Source organism: Muntiacus reevesi, chromosome 2 (assembly GCF_963930625.1).
Source record: "Muntiacus reevesi chromosome 2, mMunRee1.1, whole genome shotgun sequence".
Taxonomy (NCBI): domain Eukaryota; kingdom Metazoa; phylum Chordata; class Mammalia; order Artiodactyla; family Cervidae; genus Muntiacus; species Muntiacus reevesi.
In genome coordinates, this window is record NC_089250.1 from 206,862,820 (window position 1) to 206,882,771 (window position 19,952).

Consider the following 19,952-nt stretch of genomic DNA (forward strand, 5'->3'; position numbering starts at 1 on the left):
GTTGCAATCACATTGGCTATTCAGGCTCCCTCTGCATAGCTTACACCACGGCAAAGCCCATGGGAGTGGGAGTGGAAAAGAACCTGTAAATATGAAGGTCGGTTCCAAAGGCACATTATTGGTTTCTTGTGCAATAATACCCTCTGGTGACATTGAGGCCTTATTAATAACTAAACATCTGTCACAACTGTAATTATATTTCTTGTGCCAGGATTGTGTTTCTAATCATTGTCCTGTTTAAACACGGAAGGGAGGGTGTGAATTATTTAGGCAACTGACTTTGAGTAAATAACCCATCGGCGCTGTGCAGGCAGTAAGTTTCTGTCAACTCCTTGCAGAGTCTCAGTGTCTCCGCTGACGTTCCCTTGATGTGCTCACAAATCTCTCTGAAAACATCGCCCTGGACCCCTGATGCGGCTGCCCGAGCAACCCGGAGAGGGGAAGCCCGAGAATGAGGAAAAGGGGGGCAGAGGAGCCCCTGGAGGGGGAGAGGAGCCGCCGAGGACCCAGGCCCCCGACTTCCCCACTTGGCAAGTCTTCTACCCCCAACCCCCCGGAGAAACGAGCTTTCTCGAATGTTTGCTCAGGAGTTGATTGTGTTCAGCCCGCAGGTAGGGGGTGGTGTGGGGGCTGGGAGCTTTTGTGCTGAGTGTCCAGGGACAGGACACCTGGGAGGGGTCCCAAGGGGATGCATGTCCCAGCGGGGCCAGAGATTTGACGATCTCTCTTGAGCCTGACGGCTGTTCATTGGTTAACTCTGAGCTGTGTGGACAGGTGAGGGGACGGGTTTGAAAGCTGACGCTATCAGGGACTGATCAAGTTGGAGGGGGTGCTTGTTAGAAAAAAAAGCAACAGATACGTTTTATAGAGTGCATATTCCATGGCAGCATAGAAGTGGGAGCTCTGCATAGATAATTTCAGTTAACCTGCACAACAACCCCATATGGGTGTTATTAACCCCATTTTTACAGGAGAAAAGTAAGACAGTTGGTAAACGGCATCACATAGGCCATATCACAAAGGCAAAGGTCAATCCAGGACTCCTACCCGTATCTCTGAATACAAAAACTTGTTCCTAACCATTAGATCACCCTGCCACTCCTCTGCTTATGGGTGAGGAGGTCAGCTCAGGGGGAGGGGTTGTGTGTGTTCTGAGCCACAGGCTTCCCAAGGTTTGAGCTCTTTCTTTTTCTTGGTTTTTCATGGCTGTAAAAACTCAAGAGGAATTTTAACTCTGGGTAGTTTTGTGTAGAAGGAAATGTTGATCTATGTGATGCTGACATCAAGGAGTCGGTCTGGGTGAGTCCTTTAAATGGCTATGTTCTGCTGTGGTCTCCCCAAGGTTGTTTGGAATGGGATCTCCAGCCCTCTCTGTCACCAGCTCCTAGTGGGGGCCACGAGTGTTCATGGTGGGGGCCATGAGTTCATGATTAGGGTTATGGCGAACTAAAGGAAGTCTGAGTCTCTGCGACCCCATGGACTGCAGCCTGCCAGGCTCCTCTGTCCTTGGGATTTTTCAGGCAAGAATACTGGAGTGGGTTGCCATTCCTTTCTTCATAGGATCATCCTGACCCTGGGGATCAAACTCAGGTCTCCTGCATTACAGGCACATTCTTGACCATCTGAGCCACCAGGGAAGCCAAAGGAAGTGAACACATTGCTGATGACTAGAGCTCCCGATCTTCAGCACTCTCTCCGTAACTGGGAGCTGGACTGCAGGGTACTGTAAGATTCTATCCAGAACCTTCTCCAATACAGCTCACTGTTTGGGAAATCAGTGTGGGAGCTGACAGAACCCCTGGCCAAGGGCATGCTGACCTGCAGGTGAGCCCTTCTCATCAGCTCTGAGGACAGGTTTGGAACAGGGCAACATGAAACTGGAATGCTATACACTGAAAGCAGGGTCAGAGGAAGGGTCTGCTTCGGAAGGCTGGTCAGGAGTCAGAGGACAGCTTGGCCCGGGCCTCCGCAGCCAAAGAGAAGCCCCAGCAGGAGGCACAGTCCAGTCCGAGATGAAATTCCTGGTTGGTTTATTCTCTGGCTTGGATAAGTGGTACCATCCTGGGAACTTGCCCTGGGAGATGGGTGGTGTTGAGGGAAGGAGGTAAGGATTGGGACAGAGAAATGGTTCTGTATGTCCTACAGAGTCTGTGGCAAATGACAGATGAGGCTGATGCTACAGAGGATACAGAGAGTTTTCCACCTTAGTGAATGTGAAGATATGATGCAGCAAACAGACAGAGAAGTCAGATGGAGTCAGAAACCCTTTTTACTCAACATACACCCACATTAAAAATATTTCCCTATTTGTTCTGGTGACTTTGGGTTTCGAGTTTTGGGGCTGTGATACTGTGATACTGGAGTGGGATGCCGTTTCCTCCTCAAGGGTATCTTCTTGACCCTGGTTTCGAACGTACATCTCTCACATCTCCTGCAGTAGCAGGCAGATTCTTTACCACCAGTGCCACCTGGGAAGCCCTCATAGCTGCCCTCTCCTGATGGGCATGAATTAGGCAGGTTAGTTTCCCTTGTCTCTGGGGACAGCAGTAGCCTAAGAGGAATGAATCTGCTCCTCCCAAGCCATCAACTTCTCCTTTTGGGGAGAGTAAGAACTCTACTTGGACCCCAGGGCTGAGAGTCTCTGGCTTGTTCTCATCACATATTCACACCCACACTCATATACAGTGCACATAACGCTTGTTTACACCTTCTTTGGGGGCAAGTGCACACATTTCTCAAAGATTTCTTTATGCAATGGGCAGAGAGAGAGAGAGAGAGAGACAGCTAAAAGGAAGAGGGGTGAGATAGGGCCAAGAGATGGATGGTGGTCACAGTCTCTGCACCGGGGCTTGGATGTGGAGGGGAGAGGGAACACAGCTCACCTGAAACACGTTTTCATATCACTTTCCAGCAGTGAGTTCTTGCAGAGTACATCGTCTCCTTGTCCTCCAGTTCCTTTGCTAGGAGCCTCCTTCAGATAAAGTATGGGTATTGGGTTTTGCTTACAGGGCATCAGAGGCCTCAGACCTGAAAAACTGTCTGGGCCCACGTGGCTGTGGTTGGTGTGGGCAGGGTCAGCAAATTAGAAAGTCAGAAGGAGTCTCCTCCATATGTCCCATTGTCCTGCCCTGGATCATTTCCCCAACTCCTGGTACCATTTTGGTTGCTAGTAATGGAAGTCCAGTAGAACTTTCCTCAGTGAAAAGAGAAACATCTAACGTTCCAACAGAGGATCCAGGCAAGGGTGGATGGTGGGGGAACATGTCTCAGAGAATCCAAAGCCTCAGGGATGTAGAAAATCCATGGAAGTTTTCTGCTGATCTTCATCTCTCTGGTTTCTCTGTCCATGTGAAAATTAATCCTTTCAAATAGCTACCAATTTGGCAGTCAGCCTCAACTGGGAACTTGTATGGTCTCAATTCAAAATTCCCTGGGGGGACAGGCTCATAGCTGCCCATCCATGAGCACTCCATTGTGTCTGACTCTTCATGACCCCATGAACTGTAGCCTGCCAGGTCCTTCTGTCCATGGAATTTTCCAGGCAAGAACACTGGAGTGGGATGCCATTTCCTCCTCTAGGGTATCTTCTTGACGCTGGGTTCGAAAGTACATCTCTCACATCTCCTGCAGTAGCAGGCGGATTCTTTACCACCAGCGCCGCCTGGGAAGCCCTCATAACTGCCCTCTCCTGATGAAGTTGACACTATCTAGGGGAGGAGGGTCAGTGGGTATGAGCATGGGTGCTTCCATTATAAATACATGGATGGAAATGGTGACAAGACAACAACCAGAGGAGTCCAGCAGCTCCTCGCCCCAGGTCCTTCACATAATGGTTTTGTATTCCGTTCTTGAAGTTGGTCAGCTATCCATGAAGTGCTGGTAAGGTACTTGCTAGTCATGCTCTAAGTTAGTGACTTTATTTATACAGTTTTGCCTTTATTATTTTTTGTTTGTTTGTTTTTTGCTGCTTTGCATGGCCCATAGAATGTTAATTCCCTGACCAGGGACTGTACTTGCATTCCCTGAATTGGAAGCACAGAGTCTTAACCACTGGACCGCCAGGGAAGTCCAACATTAATTTGTGTTTATGTATTAATTTGAAGATAATCTATAGACATTGGAGAAGGCAATGGCAACCCACTCCAGTACTCTTGCCTGGAAAATCCCATGGACGGAGGAGCCTGGTAGGCTGCAGTCCATGGGGTCGCTGAGAGTCGGACACAACTGAGTGACTTCACTCTCACTTTTCACTTTCCTGCATTGGAGAAGGAAATGGCAACCCACTCCAGTGTTCTTGCCTGGAGAATCCCAGGGACGGGGGAGCCTCGTGGGCTGCCGTCTATGGGGTTGCACAGAGTCGGACACGACTGAAGTGACTTAGCAGCAGCAGCAGCAGCATAGACATTTTAAACTGTAGACGATATCAATTTAAGTGGAAACTAGGAATAGGCAGTTTTGAATGCTTTTTTTTTGGCTACGCCGCATGGCATACCCTGATCAGGGATTGAACCCTGGCCCCCTGCAGTGGAGCACGGCGTCTTAACCACTGCACCGCCAAGGAAGTCCTTGGAGCCTTTAAAAGAAGGTGGTCCCCAGGAAACCCAGAGGAGTGAATGATCACTGATGTGACAAAAACAGCGGGGTAGCTGGAGCTGGCTGGGGGCACCACAGTGACCTGTGGAGAGAGACCTCATGCAGAGGCAGGAACTGGAGAGGTAGGACCCAGGAGCCTCCTCCCCGCCTATTCTCCTGCTTGTCAGCCTGGCAGCTTACCAGACTCCCCAGACTGTCTATTCCTAGGTCTTGGCCTGGCTTTCTCTTGATGGATCTGGAGGAAATGACCTGTAGATGGGGATGTTCCTTCTCTGCTACTCTGAAGAGTCTCACAAGGACCCAGAGCAGTGGATCCCTGCTTGCCTCTGGTCCACCCAGATACTAACTTTTTAGGCTGGAGGCTTGAAAAGATGCTCTTCCCCTTTGTGCAGATTCTGAGATCTGAAACTCTTCTGAGTCTTGAGCTGACTCATGAGTGGTCAGCAGGTCTAGGAGATCAACTGGAAGAGAGTCCCAGGAAACAGAGAGCTGCCCAGTAGCTTCAACAATCTACTGCTAATAAACAGCCCCACCAGCGTGGTGCTCCTCCAACCCAACCTGAAGGGAGCTTTTCTAATATAGGGAGAAATGGATGTGCACTCTTGATATATGAGCTAAAAATAGCCCATGTTCCAAACAAATTGTTTTTTAGTATTTTGAAATGAAAATGTGTAGACAAAGCAAGGATTTAGAATGTATGACTCATTAAATTGCTGACTCTGAAAGCAATGGGAATTCAAAGGGAATCTTTCTCTCCCTATTTTTCCCTCCCACCCCTTCTCTGAATAGCTTATGAAAAGAGTCTCTTCATAAACAGGACCCATAAACCCCTCCATGATTTAAGGTTCTGCACAGTGAGAGGCAGATGGAAGTCAGAGTTTCATTGCCTGATTACTAAGCTGGATTCCCTAGTTAGGTTGGAATCATCAGCCTGAGTTCCCCACCCTCCATGACCCGCCCATCCTCATTTCTCCTCCTCAGGTCCCTAACAGGTGCCCAGGGAATTCCGTGGCCCCACTGTGGCCACTGACCCTCCCTCCCCACAATGCAGAGCTCTGTTGGACCTCAGCAGCACTCACGTCACCAGCCCTAATAAGGATGTCTCATCACCGAGCATCAACTCTGGGGCTACATCCTTGAGAGAGCACACACTGGATGGTTCTGTGGAAGGATGCAGCCGTGGGCACCTCCATCAGCTCACTGGGCACCTCAGGCTCATTATTGGGTTGAATGGAAGGGTTACATCTCATCAGTGGTGTTCAGGGTTTGTTTGTTTGTTTGCTTGTTTTTGCTAACAAAACCTTTCTAGATTAAGTCTCCTGGGGAAATCCCAGTGTGTAGAACAAAAAAGAGATGACCCATTCTGGTTGGATCAAGGTTTGCATGTGTTTGGGAGGGTGGGGAATGAATAGTGAGACTTTTCACTCGCGGGGACTGTTGCTCAACCTTCATAGCACGTCACCTCTCACCCCCATACTCCTTGAATATCTTAGTGCTTCTGTCTTTCATCTGCCCAGAGTCCTGATAGGAGGAAGCTAAAACTGTGTAGATGACCAGCCAACAGTTCTACCTCATGTTACTTCAAATTCAGCTGCAGAGAACTCACACTGCAATGCTCTCCTCTTTGACAACCTCCTTGCTAATGTTTGACACTGTTATTCCTACTTCAGGATGTAGAGAAAACCTTACATGGATACAGGACATGGGTAGGTGGCCCTCAAAACCCATAGCTTTCAATCCCAGTAGGTCCTCACTGGGACTCAGAGGTTCTTCTAGCAGCCAGGTCTCTTCCTCATTCTCCACCATGACTGTTTCACCCCCTACCCACTCATCTAAGAATGATGCCATTTCCTCATTCACAAATAAAACAAAGGCCCCAGGAGGAAACTTCTCAATTTCCTGAGCACCTCTGTCACATTTTCTGCATCCAAGTTCATCTTTGCCACTCCCTGCCCATTATAGTAGAGGAGGATGCCTTTCACCAGGTTGAGGACCACCTGCCGCATAAACCTAGACATCTGTTCTCTGTCATCCTCTCTTCAGGGACCTTATTTCATCAATTGTTCCTCCTTGGTTATTCTTCAACCTCATTCTTCTTCCTCTAAGCATAAATGTTTGTTCTGATGCACCTTATCTTGGAAAAAAATAAAGGGCTGATACGAACTTTTTAAAAAAACAACATTTTGTTTGTTTATTTATTTTTGGTAGTACTGGATCTTTGTTGCTCTAGTTGTGGGGAGTGAAGGCCCCTCTCTAGTTGCAGTGTGTGTGGGTTCCTTGTTGCACTGCCTTCCTTGTGGTGGAGCGTGGGCTCTAGGGCACATGGGCTTCAGTGGTTGCTGCACGTGGGCTCACCAGTTGGACTTATGGACTCCAGAGCATGGGCTCAGCAGTTGTGCATGGGCTTAGCTGTGCGCTTAGATGTGGGGTCTTCCCGGACCAGGGATCGAACCTGTGTCCCCTGCATCGCAAGGGAGATTCTTAACCACTGGACCATCAGGGAAGCCCTGATATGAACTTTTTAAAAGTTCTTTGAACTTCTTGAAAAAATTGCCTACACTTGTTCCATCTCTCCATTTTTCATCCACTACTCAGCCCTCCCTCACTGTGATCTGGTCTCTGCCCCCATCAGGCCACTGATCCTGCTCTGACTAGAACAAGGGAGAGTGTTAAAGTAGAAGGACCAACGCCAAGGTGTAGTCAAAATGTATCTAGTGAGTATACAAAATCTATGTATGTATTTCTAAATCAGAAAATTTTCAAGTAGGACCCAGGAATCTGCTGTCCCAATTCCCTTCTCCCTGAGACCTTCACCAATAGCCCACCCAGGTCCCCAGAAGAATTGGGAGGGTCTCATGGACAGAGGAGACTGGTGGGCTACAATCCATGCAGTCGTAAAGCATCAGACACAACTGAGCACACATCTCCTCTCTCCTCTGCTGACACAATTTCACATCAGCAAGCATGCTTCACTCACTTTTATTAGGATGGTCAAATCTTTTCCTTTTCCCTTTAGCAGGTCCAGCCATCCAGTTTGAATTTCAGATGATCTTGGTTAAGAAACTTTTAATCACTTCTTCATTCTTCTGGAGCTTGTCTGACTCTATCTCATGGAAATCTTCCTTTCACTCAGGACTTAGTTACTTCCTTTGTGATTCTTCTAATACAGCATGTTCCAAATTGATGATCCTCAGACATCAATGTTAATAAATATTCTTCTAAAAGTGCTTCATGGTCAGTAAAATTCAGATGATGCTCCTCACCGTATCTACTTGTTAGAGAACATCAGTGCATATTAAAATCCTAGAGATAGCCTACTGCAAAGAAAATGATTTATCTTGGTTTAAATCAACTTTTCCAAACACAGTTTGAGCCTGGAGCACTGGATATGAGTAAATATGTGTGTATAGGTGTGTGTAAAGGTGAAGAAACCACCTATTAAGTGTTTATTTCCTCTTCCTAGGGCATGCCTAGTTCTATGGAAATGATACGTAACTGGTACACCCTGGGTCCAAGGAATACTAACACCCATATATTCACAAAAACACCAATAATTGATGTGCCAGGCTTTGTGCTGGGTGTTGGGAATTGAAATGAATAATTCCTTTCTTCTTATAGGTTATAGGCTCATGGAAAAGATGGATTGATACTCACCATAGTGTTTATGTGTTAGGATAAATTCATGCACAGAGCGTGCCTTGAAGCATCACCCCCCCACACACACACACACACACAACCTAGGAGTGTACAGCTCCAGGGTACGCCATTCACTTATAAAGCAAGAATACAATGTGAATGTCATCCCCTGAAGTTGTGTAATATTCCTAGAATAAATAAGCCTATATCCATCTAAATATGCAGTTTGTTCTCACTGATGTGGTCACACTACCCCACAAGGTTTTTTTCACTCAACAATTTATTACCAACATCCTTTTCTGTTGTACTGTGATTGATTTCACCAGTCCCCTCTCTGGCAGTTTAGGCTGCCGTTTTTGCTCTCACAAACAGTGCTGAAATGAGCAGCTCTATTTATCCTTATGAACTTGTGCAAGTATATCTAAATATAAATTTTCTAGAAGTGAAATTTCTGGGTCAGAAAGTATATACATTTTTTTTCCCCTTTTGCTAGGTTTGCCAAATTGCTCTCCAGAATTAGGTACCAAATTACCTAAGGGAACGGCTTCTGAGGACAGGGGACACTGGAATGGAGGGGAAGCAGGCAAGAGAGGAGAAGGGCTTGAAGGTGATAATTAATGGAGTACTGTCTCTTAGGAAGAGAGGGGGCATGGGATCAAGAACATAGTCTTCATGAAGAAAAAATTTCTACATGTACAGCCAAAGTGTAAATTGTGGACTCTGCAGAGAATATTACAAATGATCTTAGCTGAGAATTTTTGATCACTCTTGCACTCTCCTGGAGATGCTCTAACTCAGCCTCTTGGAAATCTCCTTTCATTCAGGATCCACTATTTCCTGCATGATTTTTCTCAGAAAAAATGCTTCAAAAATTTTAAAATATTTTATATTGGAGTATAGTTGGTTTACAGTGTTAGTTTCGGGTGTACAGCTGAGTGATCTGGTTGTGCATATACATAGATCCCTTCTGTTTCAGATTCTCTTCCCACGAAGGTCTACAGAGTATTGAGTAGAGTTCTCTGGGCTATGCCAGTAGGTCCTTGTTCATTATCTATTAAATAGTTTATATATAGTAATACGTATATGTTAATCTCAAATTCCTAATTTATCCATCCCCCACTTTTCCTCTGTAGTAAGCATAAATTTGTTTTCGAAGTCTGTGAGTCTGTTTTGTACGTAAGTTCATTTGTATCCTTTCTTTAGACTCCACGTATAATTAATATTATGTAATATTTGTCTGGTTTACATCATGTGATAATCTGTAGGTCCATCCATGTTGCTGCAAATGGCATTATTTCATTCTTTTTTAATGAAACATGCCACAAATTGATGTTTAATATTGACATTAATAAGCATTCCTCTTAAAGTGCCCCATTGTCAGTAACACAGTTGGCCCCTAGGAGTCTTATTTCTTTGACAGAGCATTGGGTATCAGGATGCTATATGCTTGTCCTCCTGGCATTTGCATGGGGGATGCAGCAATGGATCAGAGGATGTCTAGCATCATTGGATAAACAGGGTACCCATTTTTTGCAATGTCCATTTCACCTTATGGCAGGTAATTGAAGATGGTTTAATATTAAAACAATGCTTGATATGTTCTTGTGCAGGACACCAGTTTTTAAGACAAAGATCTTGGCCTTCAAAAGCAGGTTCCTGATTGCAGGGGGATGTTTTGGGCTATCAATTCTCTTATTACCAGAAGCTCTTTTATAGAAAAATGGAGGATTCCCAGACCCAATCTAACTCATCAAACACACTCCCTGTGTTTGTATCAAATTTTAATTTGAGCGTTTTACTCCTATTGGGAAAGTGGGGCAGGGGGAGGGGGAGGCAGTGGAATCTATGCCCTAACAGACTTGCTGTCAGCAGAAGACTATAGAAAACAGCACTTTCCCTTAAGGTTAAGCTAGTCCTCCCCATCACAGAGTTCAAAGGGGCCTGGAGGGACACAAAGGACCCTCAGGCCTGTCTGCCAGGTGCCCCTTCCCCAGACTGTCCCCCCGGAGCCACATCCAGCTCTCTGTCCATATGTGGCCATTGCAGGAATCTTTTCTTCCTGAACCTCTTGTCTCTTCTTAGCCCGTCTACTACAGCTTTGCAATAAACCACCCCAAACTCAGTGGTGTAAACCAACAAACATTTTATGCTCATGGAGACTCTGGGTCAGGAACTCATTGGGGGTTTATCTCTGCTCTGGGATGTCTGGTGCCTCTATTGGAAAGACTCAGCTGGCTGGGGGGTAGACTCATTTGGTGACTCATATGTTTGGTGCCTGGGCTGGCTGAAGGACCAGCTCAGCTGGGAGTATCTACATATGACATCTCCACATGGCTTGTGCTTTGCCCAGCATGGCATCTGGCTTCTAAGACAAGCATCTAGAGACGAGCCTTCCAAGAGCACCAGCTGGGACCTGGTTGGCCTTTTATGACTTGGCCTTGGAAGCATCACTTCTGGCATGTTATGGCAGTCGAAGCAGTCCAAATCCTCCTGGATTCAGGGGGTGGAGGCATAGAGAACACGTATCAGTGGTGAGGAGATTAAAAGAATTTGGGAACCACATTTCAAAACTCCCACACTTTGCCTTCATGGATCCTGGATCCTTCTGTTACATGCTCCTAGTGTTGCACTTCTTTTAGCATCTTCTGGATTCTTGCCGAGCAGCATGGAAGAATAGGATGCTGGTTGGGGTGGGGAGAGTCAAGATAAAGGGTCTTCCCAATGATCAGAGAATCCTGTGCATAACATAGAACATGATTATGTTAGGAAAGTATTTGTCTTCCTTTAAATTACCCTCACGTGGTGTGTGCCAGACTCCAGGAGGAAAAAGGAACTGGGAGGAAAGATCCACATTAGCCAGTAAAGGAAGTTTTGCCACCTGGGCAGAGACGTTAACTAGGACAGAGTTTCAGGAAAATTAATTAAGTATGTTCCAGGAGAGCCAGTGGCTCGACCACCTATATGATGATGCAAGTGGTCTACTCCAGAGGCTTCTCTGGTGGTTCAGTGGTTAAGAATCTGCATGTTTCCAATGTAGGGGGCATGGGTTTGAACCCTGGTTGGGGAACTAAGATCCCACATGCCATGCAGTGTGACCAAAATTGATTAATCAATCAATATAAAAAGTGGTCCACTCCACAACTCTAGAGGGGCACTCAGAGTATAATTAATTGGGCCCTGGCCACACAGAGCTTTGATGGGACTTACTTAAAGAAAAGCAGTGTTTGGTACCACTGTGCTGTTGTTGGTCAAATGTCTGTCTCATCCTCTTACCAGGGCCATCTCCTCATATTATATTTCAGGGAAACAGATTAGGCCTTGGGTCTGCATGTGAGTCAGTCCACCTGCAGCTGATTCTGGTTCCTGCCCCCATATAAGGGCTTAGCACCATCTCAGCTTGGTGAAGCTTCACTTCCAGTCACACGGGGGCCACCATATTCTCCCGGTAAGCAGCAGCTACAGAGTCACCAACCCCTGGAGGGGCAGTGCTGGCATAAGGGTGTGATTTTCTTTGCCTCCTTTCAATGTCCCACCCAGCCATCATCACACAGCAGATGGATATAAATCACAGATTTTACTGACGGTTTGGGAATAACTGATGTAGGGAAAATTTACCATCTACAAAGAAATCTTCTTAGAGTCAGAAAAAATAATTTCAAGGTAGGGAAAAACTACCATCTACAAAGAAATCTTAGAAAAAATAAAAATATTTTTAGAGGGACTTTTCATGCTTGTATCCCTTTGGCAGTCTGGTGAAGCCTGTGAATTTTGTTTTTAAATGCATGAAATAGACTATTCAAGGGACCAATAAAGGAAATCAATTATTTTTAAGTACAGTGTGGCAATATTAAACAAAACAAATGGGTGATATAATAATACATGTGCTTCCTTGTTGATGTGTTAAATAATAAGATCTGGCAGTGGGTGTAATAACAATCATAATTTTGAAATACTGTGGCCGTAAGTGTAGACAACATGGGGAGATAATTCTGACAACTGTAACCTGGTAGGAAAATATTAGTGGCAAAGCCACAGTACAGCTAATTCCACTGGGCCATGAGACTTGTGTTCATCATGGAAGGAAATGCTAGATTCCATTTAGAGACTGATGAAACTAAAGGTATACTCTTTCCCATCCAAATTCATGGGCCCCTTGATTCTGTCCTGAGCCTCCAAGAGTGAGAGTCCCCCAGAACCCCTGGTGCATTTCTTAGCCTCTTTTCCTGGCTTCTTTTCATTTTCTCATCAAAAGTTGGGGGGAGGAGCAGAAATGAGAAAGAGGCAGGAGAGAGAAGGGATGCACTGCTTCCATCTCTCTCGGCGCCCAGGGGCTGCCTGAGGTTAGCACTGAGGACAGAGGCTCTGGCCTCACTCCTTCTTGGGGGACCTTGGGAGCCCACCAGACATGGCCCCTGCCCCAGGACGTCATCTCTGGTCTGGTTCAGTGCGTGGAGAGTAGATTGAGGCAGATCCCCCGAATCTCACTGGGTCCCTGTGGGCAGAGACACTGAATGAGGAGGCGGCTGGTCGGTCAAGGGGCAACGCCAAGGAATCCCCAGAAGAGAGGTGTGTTTGTCAGAATTCTCCACTGCAAAGTTACTAATTGTTCTCTTTTTTCCATACTGTATTCTTTGGAAAGAAGTTACTGCACTGGCCACACAGGAAATGAGGAGTCGTGCCCCATCTCCATGAAAGCAGAGCATCTACGTAGATTATTTGGCATTATTTTGTACAGGAGATTTTATCTTTTTCCCTATTTAGTTTTGCAACCATGTATTTTCGTAGTGTAAACCCATGGACATTTATATGTAGGTGATGATGCCATACAACTTAGTTTTGTGGCTCAAATGGTTGCAGCCTTGCTCATTGGGCGCTCTTGGCTCTTGTCTTTTGAACACTTTCTTACTTCCTGGCATGACAGGATGCTCCAAACTCATCTTGTGTCTTTCCTGACCCAGTTTCCTGGCCTGGTTTCTTTTATTAGAGAATGGTGTTAAAAACCAAGATCTGAGCCCTAGGCGTGCTTGTTGCTGTTGAAGCATTGTTGCTTCTTGGCCCTGTCACCTGACAGAACAAGAAAATATTTATGTAAATATTAACCTATATATATATATATATATATATATATACACACATATATCTATGTATATTTCTATATGTAACATCTGTACTTGTATCAAGCTAAATATAGCTTTATTCTGATGTTTCCAACTCAGCTCCATTAACGCAGGATCCTTCTAGCATCCTCCCCTTTCTTACCTGTAAACTCCCACTCCAACAGAGAGAAATCTGGCTCCTACCATCCACCATCCATTTACTTAACTTTTTCTTCTGTTTTTGTTTGTTTTGGCTGCACTGGGTCTTCGTTCCAGAGCTTGGGCTTCTCTAGTCATGATGCCCAGGCTTAGCTGCCCTGAGGCATGTGGGATCTTAGTTCCCCAGGGATTGAACCTGTGTCCCCTGCATGGTAAGGCAGGTTCTTAACCACTGGGCCACCAGGGAAATCCCTACTTGTTTAACTGTGTTAACATGTAGAGCAGTATCAGAATTGTTAACACATTCCCCTGTGGGAAACAGTTTTACCAACTAAAGTTCTTTATAGCTCAGTTGCCTTTAGTTTTCCAGAGTTCGCTCATTTCCAGAGTTACCTATGCCAGCCCTTTCCCTGTCTCTTCTTTGAGGTTGTTTCATATACATGTGTAATACAGATTGATCTGTCCCATTCTGTATTCCATCCTGAAAATCTATTGATCTCCCAAATGATTTTTTAAAAAATTTGCATACAGTAAGGTTCAATCGTTGTGCTGAAGTTAAATGGATTTTGACAAGTGTATATTGTCATGTATCCCCAATTATAATATCATATGGAATATTAATAGTTTTGCTGCCCTAAAAATATCCTGAACTTCACCTATTCAACCTTTCTCTTTGATTTCTGAACTTCTGGCAACCACAGACCTTTTCAATCTCAATATTTTTGTCTTTTCCAAAGTGTCAAACAATTGGAGACATACCGTATGTAGCCTTTTTACATTGGCTCCTTTCATTTACATATATCCATTTAAGATCCACTGGTATCTTTTTGTGGGTTGGTATCTCATTTCTTTTTATTGCTGAGTAGTGTTTCATTTCATAGATGCACCATAGTTCATTCACCTACTAAAGGACATCTTTGTTGCATCCAATGTTTTGGTGATTATGAATAAGGTGCTGTAAATCTATATATTTTAGATTTGCATATGTATGTATAAATATATTTACAAGTAAATATGCTGTATACTTTGGCCCCCTGATGCAAAGAACTGACTCATTGGAAAAGACCCTGATGCTGGGAAAGACTGAAGGCGGGAGGAGAAGGGGATAAGATGGTTGGATGGCATCACTGACTTGATGGACATGAGTTTGAATAAGTTCTGGGAGTTGGTGATGGACAGGGAAACCTGGTGTGCTGCAGTCCATGGGGTTGCAAAGAGTTGGACACAACTGAGCAACCGAACTGAACTGATAGAAATCCCTGCATGCAAGTTTTTTGTGAACATTAGATTTCAAATTAGTTGGCTAAATACCTAGGAGTATGCTAAGACTATCTGTAGCTTTCTAAGAAACTTCCCAGCTTTCTTCCAAGGTGGTTGTATCATAATTGTATTACACCAGCAGAACAGAAGTTCCTTTTGCTTTATATTTTTTTTTATAGCAATTGGTATTGTCATGTTTGGTTTTGGTTTTAGCCATTCTGATAGGTGTGCAGTGGTATCTCATTTTAATTTGCATTTCCTGATGATGTGTGATGTGGGGTATCTTTTCATATGCTTGTTTACCATCTGTATATTTCCTTTGGTGAGGTGTCTATTCAGGAATTGTCCCATCTATTTCACTGGGTTGTTTGTTTTCTAATCAATGAATATCAAGATTTCTTTGTATATTTTGGCTATAACTCCTTTATCAGATACTTATTTTACAGACACTTTCTCCCAGTCTGTGGTATTCTCTTTTCATTCTCTTGATGGTGTTTTGTAGAGCAGATTTTAATCTTAATAAAATTCAACATACCAAGTTTTTCTTTCATGGATCATGCTTTTACCAGAAAGATCATTACCAAATGCAAGATTATCTATATTTACTCCTATGTTTTCTTCTAAAGATTTTATAGTTTTGCATTTTACATTCATGTCTATGATTCATTTTGAATTTTTATGAAAGGTGTAATTTCTGTATCTTGCTTTTTTTTTTTGTATATGGACATCTAATTTTTCTTGCTCTGTTGAAATCTACATATGCTTTCATTCTACATATTCTTTCATTCTACATATGCTTTTCATTCATGTGGTCTTCTGGTCTACTAGGGGGGAATTTTGGAGAGAATCTACATGCATGCTCACATTTGTGAGCACTCCCCTCTCAGGGACAAACAGTAATTCCCAGAGATAGTTTAGTATAGGTCCTTATAAAAGAAGAGCACTATTTTATTAAGGGCAACATAATCTGCAAAATGTCCCCTACCCATAGTGGAGAAAGCTTTTTGCCTCCTTCTCTCTCTGGGTCATTTTCAGGGATGCAATTTATGCGCAAGAAATGAGGACTGTTGTGATGATCATGTTACAAAAGGATCAACCTGCTTTATATCCCTACCTTTAGCTACACTGGGTTGGAAATTAGCTATGAAATCCCTGTTGTTTCTCTAGTTGGAAAGGACTCGATGTTTTTATAGGGCTTTTCTCCTCTTTGGTATAAAAACTACCCCCATGCCTTCCCAGAACAACCTCCAAGAAGTATGAACGAGTTTGTGTATTTGGAACTACACAAGGACCTTTTGTGCTAGCTATGGGGCACAAAAGTGAAGATAGTATCATATAGGTTCTGCTCTCCAGGCCTCACGTACTAACAGACCTGATATTTAAATGCAGTGATGAGAACAGTCGTCAAGTAGCATTTTTCTGACTGCCTGCCACTCATTCTTGGGGAACTTAAGCTCCCCAATGTCTCTAGCGGTGTTTCTCACATGTCTGTGCACACAGGTTGTCTTGACTGCCGCCTGACAGTTGACATCATTCTCTTCTTATCATCTTTCATCATCAAGGTGATACCTCCTCTCTTGTAAACCTCTGGTGCCTGACTGGAACGTTTCTATTCCTGGTGTGGCTGGTGCTGGGCCATGGCTGGACCGTGCCCATGAACTTCAATCAGCTGGAGGGCTTGTCACCAGCACATACAATTTTGATTCATCTTACAGTCCTTCCAAGAGGCTTGGAATTTTTGTGTGTGTTTGTGTGTGTGTTGTGTTGTGTATTGCCTGTACAGTCCAATGATTTTTTTTACCCCCTTATCTTTGAATTTAAAAAAATTTATCAGTACATCTCTATGTGTGAGTCTCTTCTTATTAACTTTGCCAGTAATATGTGATCCACTATGATCTTCATTCTTATTCTTTAACTAGTTAAAAAGATTTTTTTTTTTTTGCTATGATAGCTTTTCTATAGTATTGATTTATTTCTTGGGAACACCTATAATTCTCAGGTTGCATCTCCATTTCTTTGCCCTGTGTATATAATATATTTTTTCTCTCAACATATTTATATCCTTGTTCTTTCCTTCTGCATACTGAGAGAGTGCTTCTAATTTTTCTCTTGTATCAAAGCTTTGATTTATTTTCCAATGAAACATCTACTTTTTATTGCCTCTTTTTTTTAAAGTTTGTTTTTATTAGAGTATAGTTGCTTTACAGTGTTGTGTTTCTACTGTCCAGCAAAATGGATGAGTTATGCATATACATATACCCTTTCCCTTTTGGACTTCCTTCCCATTCGAGTGACCACTGAGCCCTGAGCAGAGTTCCCTGTGCTGTATAGTATGTTCTCACTGGTTATTTATACAATAGTCAGTTCTTGGAAGCAACCTAAATGTGCATCAACAGAGGAGTGGATAAAGAAGATGTGGTACATATACTCAATGGAATATTACTCAGCCATGAAAAGTGATGAAACTGGGCCATTATTGCTTCTGATGAGGGCTTTCATTCTGTGAGATGTTTCTTTCCTTTTTTCTCCTTTCCCCATTTGCCTCTTTGTCTTTACCTTGGTTTGTTCTTTCTGTGTCCCTGTCTCACAAAGTTCATGCCTTCTTTATCCTTATGATGACCCTGAGGACATAATGGTTTCTAAAATTTACTTCTGTTTCTTAAGATGGTATCTTCAAGATCAGGCTCTTTTCTTGAACCTTAAGGATGTTTCCTTTCCTACATGTTACAACATCATCTGACTGGCTTCCCCTGAAACAGTAACAACAACAACAGAAAACTGAAAAGTGTATGCAACAGTGGTTTTCAAGGTATTATATGAAGAATAGGGAGACATGAGAAATAGGAAACAAAATGAGTCCTACGATTGTCCCAAGTTACTGCCTGAAGAATTTCCAGGCCTCAGTGCAGGAAGGAGGAACTTGGGAATAGCACAGGTTTAAAATACATAGAGTAGGGGACTTCCCTGGATGTCCAGTGGCTAAGACTCTGTGCTCCCAATGCAGGGGGTCTGGATTCAGTTCCTAGTCAGGGAACTAGATCCCACAAGCTGCAACTAAGAGTTCGCTTAGGGTAACTAAAGATCTCGCGTGTCGCAACAAAGATAGAAGATCCTGAGTGCTGCCGTAAGAACTAGCACAGCCAAAGCAATATGAAACAAAGGCTAAAAAAGAAATAAAACTGAAATACATGGAGTGAAAACTTATAGGACTTTCAGGAGAAACAATCACAGTTGGAGAGCTTAACACTATTTCAGACTTGAGTTGAACAACACTATCCTTTTATTAATATTTCCTTGTTACTCTCTAATTTGGTTCTCTAGTTAGAAAGCTGCAACTTGACCCCAATTTACTGTACCCTTTGTGCAACTGCACTTGTGTCCGGGACAAGCCAAGGGAGGATGGAGGGAGAAAAAAAGAAATGGAGATCCTTCCCACCCTTTAGGGACCACATATTGTCTTATCAGAGAGTACGGTTCTCCTTCCTCAGAGTTTTAGGTTGCTACTGGCTTTCAGTCAGTCTTAAAGGAAATAAATGCTAAATACTTTTGGAAGGACTGATGCTGAAGCTGAAGCTCCAATACTTTGGCCACCTTTGGTCAGAACAGCTGACTCATTGGAAAAGACCTTGATGCTGGGAAAGATTGAAGGCAGAAGGAGAAGAGGGTGTCAGAGGATGAGACGGTTGGATGGCATCACTGATTCAAGCGACATGAACTTGGGCAAACTCTGGGAGATGGTGAGGGACAGGGAAACCTGGTGTTCTGCAGTCCGTGGGGTTGCAAAGAGTCGGGCACGACTTGGCGATTGAACAACATCGGCTCTCATGGGCTTCCCAGCTGGCTTTATGATAAAGAATCCTCCTGCAGTGCAAGAGACCCGGGTTTGATCCCTGGGTCGGGAAGATCCCCTGCAGTAGGAAGTGGTAACCCACCCCAGTATTCTTGCCTGGAAAATTCCATGAACAGAGGAGCTTGGCGGGCTACAGTCCCTAGGGTTACAGAGAGTTGGAGATGACTGATCATGCATGACTACACCTGTACTGGCCCTCATTGCCACTACCCTTTCTGCTTCCAGGTTTCCTGTCAGGGGCTGAGGCACGAGAGCACAGAGGGAAAGGAAAGAATGATGGGGAATTTCCATTCTTCTTCTGTGTGTTAGGAAACAGCTTTCCTATTCATTCCCCGAGAACCTGAGGCATCTTCTAGGACCTCCTCTGTTGTGCTAATGCTCATTTTCAAGTTTCAGGTTGCCTTGAATTCAAACATATAAATACTAGAAAATAAGAAAGGATTAAATTCACCACCATGAGTTTGAGTTTTCATGTTTTTCCCCAATCTGCCTGTTAGGACCTATTTTCAGAGTCCTCAATTAGCTGCTCCATGCATTCTGCTCTGATCTTAGGCTGCATTCAGTGGAAGATATAGGTGGAGTATACTTAACTTCATCTTACCCAGAAGTGGAAGCCTGGTAAATTGATTATTTCAAGAAAAGTGAAAAGGCAATTCAATGGAGAAAGCATAGTTTTGTCAACGAAGCTTGTTGAAACACCTGGATACCCATATGTAATACTTGCATACATACATATATTCTTCAGTCTCTACATCTCACTTATATATACAACTCAACTCATAATGAATCATAGACCTACATTTAAAGAAAAAAATTTATAGAACTTTTAGAAGAAAACATAAGAGAAAACCTTCATGACTTTGGATTAGGTGAATATTTTAAAAATATGACCCCAAAAGAATGATCCATAAAAGTGCAAATTAATAAATTAGACTTGATCAAAGTTAAGAACTTTCTTTTTGGAAGTCACTTAAGACCGTTTTCTCGGGCTGTAAAATCACTGCAGATGGTGACTGCAGCCATGAAATTAAAAGACGCTTGCTCCTTGGATGAAAAGCTATGACAAACCTAGACATCGTATTAAAAAGCAGACATTACTTTGCCAACAAAGGTCCGTATAGTCAAAGTTATGGTTTTTCCAGTAGTCATGTATGGATGTGAGAGTTAGGCCATAAAGAAGGCTGAGTGCCGGAGAATGGATGCTTTTAAAATTGTGGTGTTGGAGAAGACTGTTGAGAGTCCCTTGGACTGCAAGGAGATCAAACCAGTCCATCCTAAAGGAAATCAATCCTGAATATTCACTGGAAGGACTGATGCTGAAGCTGAAGCTCCAATACTTTAGTCACCTGATGCAAAGA

The 19,952-nt window shown here is 43.7% G+C and overlaps 1 protein-coding gene across 1 annotated transcript in view; it reads left to right on the top strand.

Annotated features, from left to right (window-relative positions):
- The first annotated feature begins 411 nt into the window (after positions 1–411).
- CALN1 (calneuron 1) overlaps positions 412–19,952 on the top strand; it is a 459,261-nt gene continuing 439,720 nt past the window's right edge. Inside the window, exon 1 of the mRNA XM_065920373.1 lies at positions 412–534. Coding sequence (XP_065776445.1) covers positions 412–534 — 123 coding nt within the window. The remainder of the gene's footprint in view (positions 535–19,952) is intronic.